The 14571-nt window shown below is 51.8% G+C and overlaps 1 protein-coding gene across 1 annotated transcript in view; it reads right to left on the bottom strand.

The window, feature by feature from the left end:
* Nucleotides 1-14571, bottom strand: part of CNTNAP2 (contactin associated protein 2) — a 1059914-nt gene that overhangs the window by 77607 nt on the left and 967736 nt on the right. The window contains exon 21 of the mRNA XM_054564239.1: nucleotides 9903-9996. Within this exon, the coding sequence (XP_054420214.1) occupies nucleotides 9903-9996 (94 nt within the window). The remainder of the gene's footprint in view (nucleotides 1-9902; nucleotides 9997-14571) is intronic.

Raw genomic sequence — 14571 nt, 5'->3', positions numbered from 1 at the left:
GAAGCCGATGGTCCTCCCATGGGGCTGCCTTGGGGTGCGGACGTCTGCCACGGGGAGGGTGGAGGGCCTGTCTCGAGTGAGAGCCGAGGGGCAGAAGGAAGCAAGGTGGCAGGTGTCCCTGGAACACCACCTGCATCAAAGAGGGATGATGTGTTCATCACCCACAGAGTTTACCACACAAGGCCAGGAGAGCGCCCAGTGACAAGGTGGACACAGGACACGGGGCCAGTGGCAGGTCATGGAAACTTGAGGGCCAGTGTGAATCCAGGTCCCTCCCTGTGGCGACGTCGAAGAGCACCGAAGCTTCAGCATCTCTTACCCATCCCCTCTATACTCTATACTCTCGTCACCTTTTTGTAGGAGGAGGCAGGGGTCGGGGACGGCCACTTGACAGGCTCAACATTTATCTGAGAGGGACAGGGTGCAACCAAAAGCAACTGCTAGAGCGATCATGACAGACTCAGCTGTCGACTTGCCTGGACGTTTTGTTCATTTGCCGTCGCCGCCCACAGGTAATGTCATACCCGTCGCAGGCAAGAGAAGACCCCGCATTTTCTCTGCATATGCAAGCCGCTTGGTGATCACCACGTGCTGCTCTTTATAACCATGGCAACCTCCAGCGTGGCCTCCCTGCAGCCTCTCGCGTGCCCGCTGTGTGCACATTCCACTCTGCGGGGGGCGGGGGGCGGGGGGAGGTGTCTTTCCTGCGTGCCCAGCTGACCAGGGGATGCTCCTGATTTAAAAAATGCTGCGGTGACACCCTTTGCCCCCAGGATAACATGACAACCTTAGCATGACTTGTACTGGGTTGGCCAAAAAGTCCGTTACAGTTTTTTCATTAAATAAAAGGCACATTTTTCGTTTTCACCAATAACTTTATCGGTTTGGATGTTTTGAGTACGTCGCCTCTCTCCCGCTATTGGCCTCTAGAGGGCAGAGGCCAGGGGTGCTGCTCAACATCTCCCAGGGCCTGAGACGGCCCCACAGCAAAGAACTATTTGGCCAAAATGACAACAGTACCGAGAAACTTCTCAAACCACTTTTGACATATTCGATAAGTCACAACACCTTCTCCATACACTGCAAAAATCTTTTTTTAGTGTTTCAGTTGTGTTTTTTATCTTTCTTGAAAAAGTAAAGCACAACACACCAAAAATGTTGCATATTTTCTTCCATCTTCAATATTAAAATGGCTGCACAAAAATTCACCAATTTTGATTTTTTAAAAAACAAACGCATGCTGATGTGACAGCTGTCACAATACAATCTAACAAACTTGTTTTGAAAGAAGTTAAATTAAAGACAACCAAGTACTACCAGAGCGCGCATACCAAAAAAAAAAATGTAACGGATGTTTTGGCCAACCCAATAAATACTTCTCATAATACGGCAGATGCAATGTGACTCCCCAAACCCTGCCTGTGAGCCCCCCGCGCTTCACGATTTCTTCTGGCCTGGAGGCAGGCTGGGGGGCACCAGGGCGAACCGGAACCGCTGGGAGCCAACACCCCCGGAAGCAGCGCTCTCCCACGCTGGGGGAGGAGGGCGCTGCACCCCCTCACCCCGCCGAGCTGCGGGGCAGGCTGGCACTGTCTCCCACAGCTCGCCGCAGCGCTGTGTCCTGGCCACCCGCAAGGTGAGCGGCTTGACAAGGCGTTGGGTCCTTTCCCTGGTTCATCTCCCTACCCTCTCCTAGCATTTCCTGGGGTCGCCCCCAGTAAGCTCATGGTCAAGCCACCACCCCTGGACCACGCCTCGTCTCCTCTCCTGGCCTCTGCCCCGCCGAGAGGCCTCTCCTTTCCCAGAGCCTGGGCGGAAGGCGCGACCTCAGGGCTCCTCTTGGGAGAGGCCCAAACAAGAACAGGCGATCCTGCAATTTATCAGTGGGTCTCGGTTTTGGAGCGAATGTGGGCATTGCTGGCCAACCGCTCTTGTCCCAGCAGAAGGAAACTGGGACTGACCTGGGCCAAGCAGGGCGTTAGGATCTACCTCTTTATTTAAAGAGTTATTTATTTATTTGTAGAGAGAGGGGAAGGGAGGAAGAAAGGGAAGGAAGTAGCAGTGTGTGGCTGCTTCTCACCCGCCCCAACTGGGGACCTGGCCCCCAACCCAGGCGTGTGCTCTGACTGGGAATCGAACCAGTGACCCTTTGGTTTGCAGGCCTGTGCTCTATCCACTGAGCCACACCCGCCAGGGCTGGGCCTCCTCCTAAAGCCTGGTGAGACCTGGGCCCACGTCCAGGGCTGCATGTTCACTCGCCCCGTGGCAACCATCCTGATGAAACTGGCTGTGGTCCCAAGTCTCCCTCATCGCGCCTCGTGTTTCTGGAGCCGGTGACTGTACCCACCTGCTCCTGTCACTGTGACCCTGCGCTCAGCCAGTCAGGGCTGGAGGCCACTTCCCCACTCCTGGGACATGGGCTGGGGCCAGGCCTGGGCCAGCAGCACAGCAGCACGCGGCCGGAGGGTGTGTGTAGCTCCCCGGGCTGGGCCTCTGGGGCCTCCTGCTTGCACCTTGGCTTCCAGAACCGTCCTTCTCCGGGCCCAGCTGCCACGAGGTGGGCCCGTGGGGGGAGACTGAGGCCCCCGGCTAACAGCCTCAGCTACACTCCCGGGCAAGCTGTGGCTGAGGCCACTTCCGGTCATCCAGTCAGTCATCCTGGCGCCCCCGCTGAGACCACACAAAGCAGAAAGGCCACCACGTCAGGCCGCAGCACTGTGTGACATAAGATACTATTGTTTAAGCTACCAAGGGCTGAACAGCAACAGAGGACTGAAAAGCCCCTCCTCCTTCTGCCCTCTGCCCTCTGCGCTGCGTGCCACGGCCTTGCCCGCAGCAGACTTCCTGCGGTGCGCCCTCGCTCACCGGGGCGGGGCCAGGCCCTTCCTTGCTGCTCCCGAGGAGTCCTGCACGTCCGCCTCCCACGCGTCCCGCCGCGTGTCCATCCGCTCCTACTGCCTTCCCGTCGTCTTCTCCTCGCTTCTGGTTAGAATGTCCGCCTCTAAAGGCGGAGATCGAGCCTGCCTTGGAGACCACGGCTGTTCCAAAGATGCATACGACGCCTGGCACATGACGAATGAGGATACATTCTTGTTTAGTTAGGACTGAACAGGAATAACTATTGTAGTTCTGCACGTACTCTGTGGCAGACCCTGACTCCATGTTCTATAAATAGGAACTGTTACTATCTCTCCTTTACACACGTGGACACAAAATGCACAAGATGTTAGGTGACTTGGCCAAGGCACCCAGTTTATAAGTAACAGAATCAGGATGCACACCCCCATGTGTGATGGCCGCGACCCCGTGTGCCGATCTGGCCAGGCCAGGCTGGGCCACAGCAACAAAGAGCCCCACAGTCCTGGCAGCTTAGAAAAGCCAAGGCCTTTCCTTCCTTTCCTAGAGGTTCATCAGGAGTCCACAGGGCTCCCTGTTCAGGATGGTCACAGAGGGACCCAGCTGATGGCATAGCCATTGTCTTGAGGTCTGCCAGCCACCACACCAAGGGGACAGAAGGACTCCAGAGCTGCTTCCATCAGCAACTAAATGTACAACCCCGAATGCGCACATGTCTTTTCTACTCATAACCTCCTGGCTGAAAGTATTCAGCGAGCGATGCAATGTCTACCACCTGCACCACCTCAGCAATGAATGGAGTGTGTCGTTCTCTGCTGGGTCAGGAGCTTTTGCCAAAGTTCTAGAGAGTTTTGGAAAGCCCTAGAAGAAGGATTTCTTATCACCAGATTGTAATACAGGTATTCACATTTTAGATCATAATACACATCATATGGTGGCCACCACTGGGCACACTTTCTATCAGAGTTGCTTTGAATAATGGTAGTTTAGGACCAATATGATTACGACTGAGATATATAGATATTTAAATATTTATTTTTTATCTTCACCTGAGGATATGTTTATTGATTTGAGAGAGAGAGAGAGAGAGAGACAATGACTGGTTGCCTCCCATATGCGCCCTGACTGGGGATCAAACTCACAACCTAGGTATGTGCCCTGACCGGGAATCGAACCTGCAACCTTTTGGTGTACAGGACAATGCTCCAACCAGCTGAGCCACCCGGCCAGGGCTGATTACAAACTATATGACATTCAAATGGGGAGACGTTCACCTCCAATTCCTCCTCCACCCCAGACATTGCTGCTGACAAACAGCAACTGCTGGTAAAGCAACGATGACTCTGCACTAGTTAGTAGTCACCTTCCTCCCAGGCACAGCCTCTCACGACACTGAGGAGCTAATGCCTTTTCATCACGATTTTATATTACTATGAATCACAAAAATGTACAAACAGTTTAAAGAAATTGATAAAAAGAGGGCTCCGATTTAATTTCCTAAAATGAAAATGAACGCGCATACCGGCCGCAGTCCTGACAACGGAGGCTGCCTATGTAATGACGCTGGACTTACGGCGATGCGGTGAGCCGTGTGTGTTGATAGTCTTCTACGCTTGCACCCTCATGTATCCACAATGGCCTGTGAGGGCCAGAAACCCCGAATGCAATTACCCGTTGGGTTCTCACACGCAACAGAAGCTTCTCGACTTTAATATTGCATTTCTCCCTTTTCTTAAAAAACAGAGAATTACTTCCATCGTAAATCTTACTGAATCAAAGGTTTAAGGCTTTATCCCTATCTGGTCTCACTCACAGCAGAGAACCGCTCAACGCGCAGGACACACTTCCACTTGGCCTGGGCGGTGCGCTCTCCGCACTGGAGCGCCCATGGCCACTTTCTAAGAGCTCTGAGGGGCTGGAAGCCCTGGCTCACGGGGAACTGGGACCCTCTCTCTCTCACTGGTGCCCTTCGCGCGTGGTCCGGCCCAGTGCACTTCTGCAAGGCCTGGTCCAGCCTCTCTGCAGCGGCCGTCGGAAACTGAAAACAGATTCTCTCCCCTCAACTCCTATCTTTTTCTGGATGAATATCCCACATGGGTCCTTGCCTACCTAGTCTTCTCCCCCAAAGGTTCATATCCATCTTAAAACGAGGGGCCTGGATTTGGCCACGATGTCCCCGCTGAGGTCAGGGGGCAACCCTGCTCTGGGCACAACTCTCTCGTTCACGCAGCTCGGTACTGTATTTATTGAAAACAAATGCTGGCTCATCAGGCTCTGCAACTAGCCAACCCCCTGCGGCTTTTCCATGATTCCAGGCGTCTTCCATTTTCTCCTGATGCGATTTTTTTGGGGGGGAGGCTAAGTGCAGGAATTAAGCTTATCTTTATTACATTTCATCTCATTATTTCTGTCCCATCTCCCTAGCCTGTCAAGATGCTTTTGAAGTGTTTTTCATCATCCAGCTCAGGAAGCCTTCCCTCTCAGCTGTGTGTCATTTGCAAACATAATGAACATTCCATTTGTGTCTTTAACCAAGGCACTGATGGTAATGTTGGGGGAAAAAAAAACCCCATCAGCAAACAGAAGACCCTGTCCCAGGCCTCCTATATGTTTCTCTCCCTTGACTTAAAGATTTTTTGAGAGACTATGAAATCTGCTGCTGAAAATTACCTACATAGTCAGTGGCATCACTCAGCTAGTAAATGATTTAAAAAAACGGACACGAGTAGGTCTGGGGAAATTTTTACTCTGTGAGGTTTTGCGCGTTGCCAGTGTCCTTGACTCTCTTCTTGTAGGACTTGGACGTGTAACAACCCATTCTAAAATTCTGAGGTGGGTTGACAGTGATCACATTTTTCTTTCTAGAATAAATTCCCTCCATCCCCTTTAGGAAGATCACGCTTGTCCTTGATTAGATAGCTTTTCTTCCATCCCTTTTTATGTGTCCTTTTTCAAGCAGCACTCATCAAAGAGCTCGTGTGACGGCATATTATTTATTTAGATCCATCTGCTTTCCTTCTATCGTGAAATCAGTTTCTGATCAGCAGCTGACCCAGCTAAGCAACACCTTGGGCAGCGATCTCTAGTGGGTGTCAAAGCTCACTGGAGCGGGTGAGAGCGCTGTCTGAGGTTCGGTCCGTCTTTACAGGTGAATATTTACATGGCTGCTGAGTGCACATGGATGGTTTCTCACTAAAACATAGGCCACTTTCAAAGGGAAATGTAAAAATACTTCTCGCCAATCCTGCTCCTCCTAAGTGATCCAGCTGTAAGAAACACTGGCTGAAACAGGTGGCCATGCCCCCCCCAGGCGCCCACAGGACTTTCCGGTCCCCACTGTGACTCCTCTGATTGTAGGAACAGGATTTACTTCCGGGTGTCGGGCTTCTCCCTAGTTTCTCCATCGCTCTGGAAGATGCGGGGTCACCAGGAAGCAGGGCCTCGCTCTTGGTACCACATGTCTCTCCGTCCAAGTCCCAGCTCACCGACGACTACCTGCGGGGCGTGGAGCTGGCGGTTCTCTGCCGGTGGCACCATGGCCCTCCTGCGAGACGCCGGGCAGTGGTTGGAGATATTTTTGGTTGTCACACTGGGGAGGAGAGTGCTACTTGCATCTAGTGGGTAGAGGCCATGGATGTGGCTTGGCACCCTACAATGCACGGGACAGTACCCCCCACCCCTAGCAACAAAGACCTATTTGACCCCTAGAGTTAAGGGCACGGCTTTAGGAAAACCACTTTGGCTTTGGAGTCTTGGTTCCGTCTTCCAGTCAGTGAGAATGCCAGCAGCCCAGGGCGGGGTTGTGCGCACTGTGGAGACCACTGTGCCTAACAGCACCCCCACAATCACCAGCATGGAGCCTGCGTCAAAACCGGTGCTTATTTTCTTTATTTATGACCTAGATATCGTGTTGGATACTTCCTAAGATGTTACTAGCTTACTACTGAAAGAGTAATGCATTTACTCCACAGATATTTTTTGAGCACTTACAACGTGCTAGGCTATACAGCATATATGCTAGGTGAGTCTGCAAATGGAGTAGTTTAAAATGAAATAAGAAAAAAAAACACACTCCAGTTCAGGGAGATAACAACCTGCAAGTAGGCGTTTGTGTCCTCAGAGAACCCAGGCTCTGAGGGGTTCAAGTAACGTGCCCAAGAGTTCCCACTAACGAGAGGCAGAGCCTGGATTCGAGTACCACCAGCTGGTTGGGTCTGAGTGTGTGTGTCTCCCCCAACCCACAGGCTGAAATCCTGACCCCGGGCGGGGGCGAGGCGGGCAGTGGTGCTGATGCTGGGACAAGGGGCCGGTGGGAGGCCATTAGGTCATGGGGGCGGAGCTCTCGTGCATGGAGCCGGTGTGCTGAGAAGGGAGGTGAGAGCTCGCTCCCCCTCCACCGTGCAAGCGCACAAGGAGAAGGCGGCTGTCTGCCAGCTGGGAAGCAGGTCCCCGGGCACCAGATCTACTTGGTCTTGGATTCCCCGGCCTCCAGGCTGCGAGTGATGAATTCCTGCTCTTTAAGCCACCAGCTGGGGCCTCCCGTGAGAGCAGCTCAAGACGCCAGGTCTGCCTGATTCCAAGGCCTATGCTCTCTTGACTCAGTGACAGCCACACACCTGCTTTGAGGAAAGCCGGGCTGTGAGACACGTGGGCAGTGCAGAGCTCCCCCAGGGCGGACTCTCTTGACTGTTTTAGTGTCACCGTCTGCAGCCTCTCTCTCCGCATTACGCCTCCACGATAATCGTGTTGTTTCTTCCCCCTTTTAGTCTTTAGTGATTCGACAAATACTCATTTGCCCCTTGTTAGCAGACGGGACGATGAGACGCTGTCTTGGTCTGCAGGGAGCGCGTGGGCTGGTGCAGGCGAGTCCGTCACTGCTCGATGTCATTGTTTGGGGACCCGCAGCAGCACGCTAACGCACTCTCGTGTGCACGATGCCACGTCCACCGCTGGCCTGCGGACCTGCTCACGTGCTTACGTGTCCTTGCATGCCTCACCACCCTGTGCACAGGGAGTGCGTGTGCACGGCGCGGTTTCCCGCTGGCGTGCAGAACACCCTGGGTGTCACACGCTCACACCTGAGCCTGCGGTTGTGCTTTCGGCTTGGCACAGCTTCGCAGCGCAGTAAACTCTTAGAAACAGGGGACATTGCCTGTCTGATGTCGCTTGCTTAGGACCTTGGCGGTCCAAGCCGCACTGCATGTTGTGTTTGCACAAGTATGAATTTCACCACGCGGTGTGACATGCTGATGAAGCAGAGTGTCATTTACAGCGAGGGAGCCTAGCACCCCCGGCCCCGCCGCCTGACTGGGCTTCGTGACTTTCAGGAACCAGCACAGCCCAGTGTTTCAGGTGTGTTCACGTGGGCGTTACTCCAGGTAAGCCACGGTGTGATGTCTTTCTGAGTGTCCTAGCGTCACAGTGTAGAGCTTGATGGGGTTACTATGGCCATGAAAAAGGCCTTAAAATTTTCAAGAATTCTTGACTGAACTGTGGGAATGCTTATGGTGGCATGTTGACACCTACCGCTGCCTCAGGACGTGCGCCTTGTGAAGCCAGGCCTCCACTGCTGCGAACAGACACTTCCTGTTGCTAATTAGTGACATCAGTTGACTTCCAGCTGCCGCCCTCCTGGACCTTGACCCCTAATGACCTGCTCTTTTGACCTGCCTCAGACCGTGGACTCTGGTTGAAGGGACCTAGCTTCGCGTGCGGCCCCACCACATAGTGGTTGAGTAACTTCGGTATTGACCTCCTTCAGCTTCGGTCTCCTGTCAAATGAGGGTGACCATCGTAGGTCTTGCTTCATTGGACTGTTGTTACATTTAGTTTTCATGCTTATATGTGTAAAATGTTTCGCACGAAACCCAAAACATAGTGGGCGGTCAGTGAGGTGTGGCCACCATTCCTTGTCCCCTTCCACCTACTGACTGGCTGCTGTCCCCACGCCCCTTTCTTCCGTGGCCTCCCGTAAGGCTCTGCCTGCCTGCCGTCTTGCCGGGGTGGCCCTGGTTCTCCGCCCGGGAGTCCTCTTTGCTCTTGGCCTCTCTCTGGTGTGAGGAGCAGGGCTCATCCCTCAGCTGGCCGACCTCCTCTGCCAAAGGCTTCCTTTCCTGTTTTTCTCTTTCCATTTCCAAGTCAATGATCCCAGGGACTGTAGCGCAATCACTGGGAGCACAGATGGAGGGTCTGACTGCCGGGGTTCGAGTTTGCGTCCCACCTATTAAGTAAGTGGCCTTGGGCAAGCTATCTAACCTCTCTGTGCCTCAGTTTTGCCTTCTGCAAAATGGAGGCAATAACCTTGATTATCTCATGGAATTGCTACGGAGATTAAATGAGTTCATACCTCCAAAGTGCCTAAAATGGAGCGGGGCCCGCAGGAAGCCCTGCGGAGTACATGTCGCTGTTCTTCCTATAACAGCCTGGGCCTCCTGCTCTCACGTCTGCTCCTCCCACCCCCGTGGACACAGAGCCGCCCCTGCTTGGCCAGCACCTCGTCCACCCTCTTACTGTTTCCATTGTGGGTTTGTGATATACATCTCAGAGTAAAAAAAATCTATTGGCTTTACCTTAATCACTTAAAAATACTTAGTCAATCATATCAATATTTTAGCCTAGATTGCATTGATCGATCGTAAAGAAAAGGGCAAGTATGACTCATAAAATCATAATCACACACAGGGGAGGCCGTTCTGTGACAACTTTCCGATTTCTATTGGCCTTCTAATTTGCAAACAGTATCAGGTGAGCTACTCTCAGGAACGAGAGGAAGAAAAAATCAGGTTGATATGCTTAGAATAAGAAAAAGTTAAATGAACTATTAAGCAGGCAGAGGTCTTTAAGAAACCAACAAGCGAATTCCACCAAATGAAGCCAGGAGCAGATACTGGCTGTTACTCGTGTTTGAGTTTACGTCACACACGGAATAACACCGGTCCCAATGTCGTTGCTGGCTCAGATGCCCCGACCACCGAGCACAACCTGCTTCCGAGGTTAATTAGCAGCGTTAGAATACAGGCTGTGAGCAACCTGCCCCACGTTCTTACCTATAACTTTTCCCAGGAAGAGCGACTTGGGAGAGTTGAACAGCGTGTCAGACGAACTCGGTAGGTGGTAGCTCACGGAGGGATAATGATCAAGCTGCAGGAAGAAAGCGAGAGTCACTTTTAGAAAGACGTCCCTGTCCTGCTCCGGGATCAAATTCTCTGGGGGCGGGGATGGCAGCACTCTCGGAACCTTGGTTTCAGGATATCTTATTTCATCAGAGGCTCCAGCCCGAGGAAACGGGAAGTCTGAAAACAACGTGAACTTGGTTAGTGAAGACCGTTTATGAACAGCCCCTCGGTTTATGCGCATTTTCTGTGGGTCATTCACCTGCTGGATTAAGATGCCTATTCACTTTATTGGGGTGAAACCTGCTTGGTCCAATCTCCAGGACTGGCCTCTGAGGGAGAAAATGCTACAATCTCTAACAGTGAATTTTGCTTAGGATCCTCTTCCTGTCCTGCTTTCTTTATCTTTTTGTACTATCAGCTAATAGGCTGATATCGATCTTCAGAACATACACATATTCAAATATGAATGTAAGTATACTTTTTATATATGAATATATATCTTCAAACGCTAAGGTGCAGATTGGGTAAATATACATGGTGTTCTTAACAAAATGAGGGTAATTCCTCCCTCCTGCCTCGGGGCAGGGACATCGGTCCCCAGGAGCACAGCTGTTCGTTCAGAGCTGAGGGGCAGCGGAGGCCCGTGGGAACAGCCACACCAACGCTGTGGGAGCAATGCACAGGTCTGACTGTCCACACAAATAAAGCGCCCACGGGGTTGTCCCAGGATCCCAGGGCTTGTTCTCTGTGCCCCTACAGGGCTTCTCCTGCCTTCGCCGACTTCAAAAACAACCCAGCCCAGCTGTGTTTCCCAGTAGGTGAACTCCTGGAACTTTCTGGCCTTCTTTGTATCCATCTGTGAAAAACCTCTCTTGAAACCTTCCTTTCTCTGGAGTGAGTGCGAAGCCGCGGAGGTGAGTCTCAGGAAGGGTGGGCGCGGGAGAAACCCCGCCTCACTGCCTAGTGCGGGCTCCCATGAAAGCCGCGTGCAAGGAGCCACTTGCTGAAGCCAGCAGCGCAGAGGGTGCACTCCCAGGTGCTGGCTTGCAAGGGCCAAGGTGGGCAAAGCTGCAGGAAGCCTGCCTGCCTGGGGACCCGAGGGTGGCAGGAAAGAGTGGGAGGGAGGGGGGCGCATCTCCCTTCCCATGTTGACAACAAGCTGCTCTGCCCAACGATCTTAATTATTAATGACTACCTTCCCCTGGATCTTGACACTGTTTACTAGAAACCTAGAGGTCACTGGGAAAGTCAAGGTGAAGAATCAAAGAGTCATCGTCTACCACATCTCAAGAATTGGGGGAGTTTTGACCTGCAGAACTGTTCACTTTTCATGCCCTGGTGAGTATCTGGTAACAAAAGTCCAAAATAAACACCCTTAAAGCAAATACTGGCATGCTTGAGTATACTTTTGAAAAGTGTAAACAAAATTTCTAGTGCATCATTAACAAAACGCTTATTTTGTCTAGAGAATATTAAATATTTGAAATTTCATCAAGTTGTTTCCCTGGGGCAGAGGCAACTGGGTTTTTTGCTGCTAAATCTTTGGAGCTGCTTGGGCTCCATCTAGTGGCAAATATGGGTAACTGCTGCTGTCCCTCCACCCACTTCTAATAATACCTATTGTCAAAACACTAACCGCGAAAGGCCGATATAACTAATAGACGATTCCACAATGTTTCACAGTGATGATCTCCCCTTAAGTACTTCTGATAATTTAATCTATCCTGTTAAAGAACTTAAAATTGATACAAACAATATATGCTTATTACAGAAAAATAATATAGATTTGCAGGAAAAAAGCAGCTGGTGATAATGTTAATTTTTTAATGTACATTTCTTTCAGTTTTGGACACACTCCAACTACACACACTGTTTTGCATTTACTTTTCATTACTTAATGATGTTTTATAAAACTCCTTTTGTGTCAGTACATATAGGACTACAGCATCATTTGAGAAGAATGATCGGTCCTCCATGCTATGACTATATAGCACATGTTCTTTAAAAAATATCAAATGTCTATGTTTGGATTTCTAGATTTCTCGTGTCTTTGGGCCCAGTAAAGTGCTGAGCACGTAGTCGGTCCTCAGTAACAGTGTGTGGACATGTGTTAGCGCCGGCCTTCCCGCGGTGGGTTCGGCACTGAAGCCGGCCTTCGGGGGCAGCCAGACCCGCACGGCGGGAACACTTTCCTTTCCCTGAACGGTCCCTGCGGGTCCAGGCCGGACAGACCTGGCTTTCCGGAGGCCATTTTGTGGTCTTCGTACTGAGCTCACAGCAAAATCAAGTTCCTGGCTGGTCGCCAGACTGTTTTCAGCTCTTCTCCTTCCTCCCTTGATGTGGTTGGTGAACCAAAGACTAAAATGTACATGTATTCACATGAAAAAGTTTTTGAATCTTGATTCTGCTATCTAAGACATCCGTGACCCTGCCTGGTTTTCATTTACTTATAAACATCCCGAACACTCCTGGGTCTTCATTCGTTCATGAAGACATGAATTATAAAAACGGTGAATAGGAATCTACATGGGCAACTATATACAATTCTAATCCAAATTGCTCATTCTGTACAGAAACTCGTTTGTAACAATGACGATGAAGACTACGACAGATCCTGACGACAGGCAGAGTCTAGCCTTCAACATCCACAAGGATGAAGCCCTAGTGCGCGAGGAAACGCTGAATAAAGGGGGTTGTACTGGGGGCGGGGGTGGAGGTGAGCTGAGGGAAATCAGGAGTCTGGTCCACTGCTTCTTGCGCTCGTAGCCGAGAATCTGTGCTCCTTACCCATTCTGTCCGCAGCTCCTTCCTGCTTTGTACCCAAGGCGGGTGGGCGTGGGGCAGGGAGTGGGGTTGTGGGAAAGGCTGAGGTCAAATGCAGAGGATGGTGGGAAAGGGAAGGGCGGCTCTGGGACATGGCAGGTGTGATTAAATTTAGGACCTTGAGATAAGGAGAGTATCCTGGGTGGTCTGGGCCGAGCAGGGGACACAGGTGACTGCGTGAGGCTGAAAAAGGTGGGGCCTCGGGTGCTCCTCTCCGAGCTGCACGAGGGGCGGCCCTGAGACACCTGGGTGTCGGCACAGCGGTGCTGATTTTGGACATCTGGCCTCTAGATCGTGAAATAAACTGGTGGTGTGTTAAGCCCCTAAATTTGTTATAGCAGCAACAGAAAAATAATACAGGAAAGTTAAAAAAAAAAAAAAGGACCAGATGCCCGCTTCTCCCAGATCATTTCTCCAATGCCACGCTCGCCTTGCTCCAGCCTTCCTGGCTCCCAGGTAAAAATATTAAGAGTCCCAGTTGCTGCACTGGAAGGAAGCCCTGCTCTCTTGCCTCCTCCCGACAGGGCCCATCCCTGAAATAAGCTCTTCCCCATCGCTGTCCCGGGACGTGAGTCTATGTCAACAATCAAGTTATTGACTCTTGGCTCCCAGTGCGCCCTGCACTAGATGCTCTATGATAAATAAGCACGAATTCCTCTCCTCTCTTTTGAAGTGAGCACAGTGTTAAGCTTTCCCAGTAGAGGGCACTGGAGGGACATTGTAGGAGGAAGGGGCTTCTGGAAATTTCAGTGCCGGCTTGAAGGAGGGAGGCTGAGGCCTAGAGTATGAGGACGTCATGGCACACTGTGATCCCTGTGACCCTTCAGCCTGGTGACGAGCCCTCGCGACTGGAAATTGGAGCCCCATGTGGCCTATGCGCTCCAAAGGCTTCCTGCCTCCCCCTGCCCATGCACACACATGAGCACACAGACATACACACACATGCACTCGCACACACGGCTGCTCAACTCCTGCCTCTGCACCTGCACTCATGGCCCTGCAACCCCAGACCAGCCCCCCACCGCCCACACTAGACCCTCTCTGCTATCTGGGGGCGGGACCACCACCACCCTTCTGTGGTCCCCATGTGGGCGCGCCCCCGCTCAGCGGTGCCCCCAGGAGACACACAGAGGCTTCTTTAGGCCCCGGAGCTTCCCTTGATCACAGGTAATCCTTACACCTACCACCCCACGTTTAACCTACTGTGTGGTTTCTGTCTCCTGATCGGACCCAGCCAGGAAAAGAGGAAGCAAGTATTGAGCGACTACTGTGTGCAAAGTTTGTGCCAGGTTTTTCACGTCTTACTTAACAAGTACCGCATAGCAGTTCTCCACTTTACTGTACAAAAAGCGTCCAAAGCCAGAAAGGGAGTGAGCGGCAGGACCGGCGATATGGGCTACGCTGGCTACAAGGGACAGGCTCCAGCCCAGCTGGCTCCACCAGGGAGGGGGAGGGTCCGCTGCATGTGAAATAGTGACACTTAAATGCCAAAAGGCATTCACTCAGGTCAGGCAAGCTCAACCTGAAAAGCCTAAGGAGTGTCATGCTGTCATCTCATTTGCGTTGCCATGGTGAAGTATAATAATCTCAAGGTAATTTCTCTGGGGGCCCAGCGAGCTATGCTGCTGCATGTTTAGGGGACGGTCACCCCACTGGCAGCAGAGGCTGTAAGAGGCTCCTGAAAATTAAAGGCGTGAGCCTGTGTGCGCAGGACGCCCTGAATGGAACTCTGCTGTGCTCAACAGACGCTGTGAAGTCATTAAAGCGGAGGATCAGC

Source organism: Pteronotus mesoamericanus, unplaced genomic scaffold (assembly GCF_021234165.1).
Source record: "Pteronotus mesoamericanus isolate MK-2021 breed Mesoamerican mustached bat unplaced genomic scaffold, CSHL_Meso_final scaffold_85, whole genome shotgun sequence".
In the NCBI taxonomy this organism is placed as follows: domain Eukaryota; kingdom Metazoa; phylum Chordata; class Mammalia; order Chiroptera; family Mormoopidae; genus Pteronotus; species Pteronotus mesoamericanus.
Note: the sequence above shows the minus strand (reverse complement) of the source record. Positions and strands in the feature narration are given on the sequence as shown.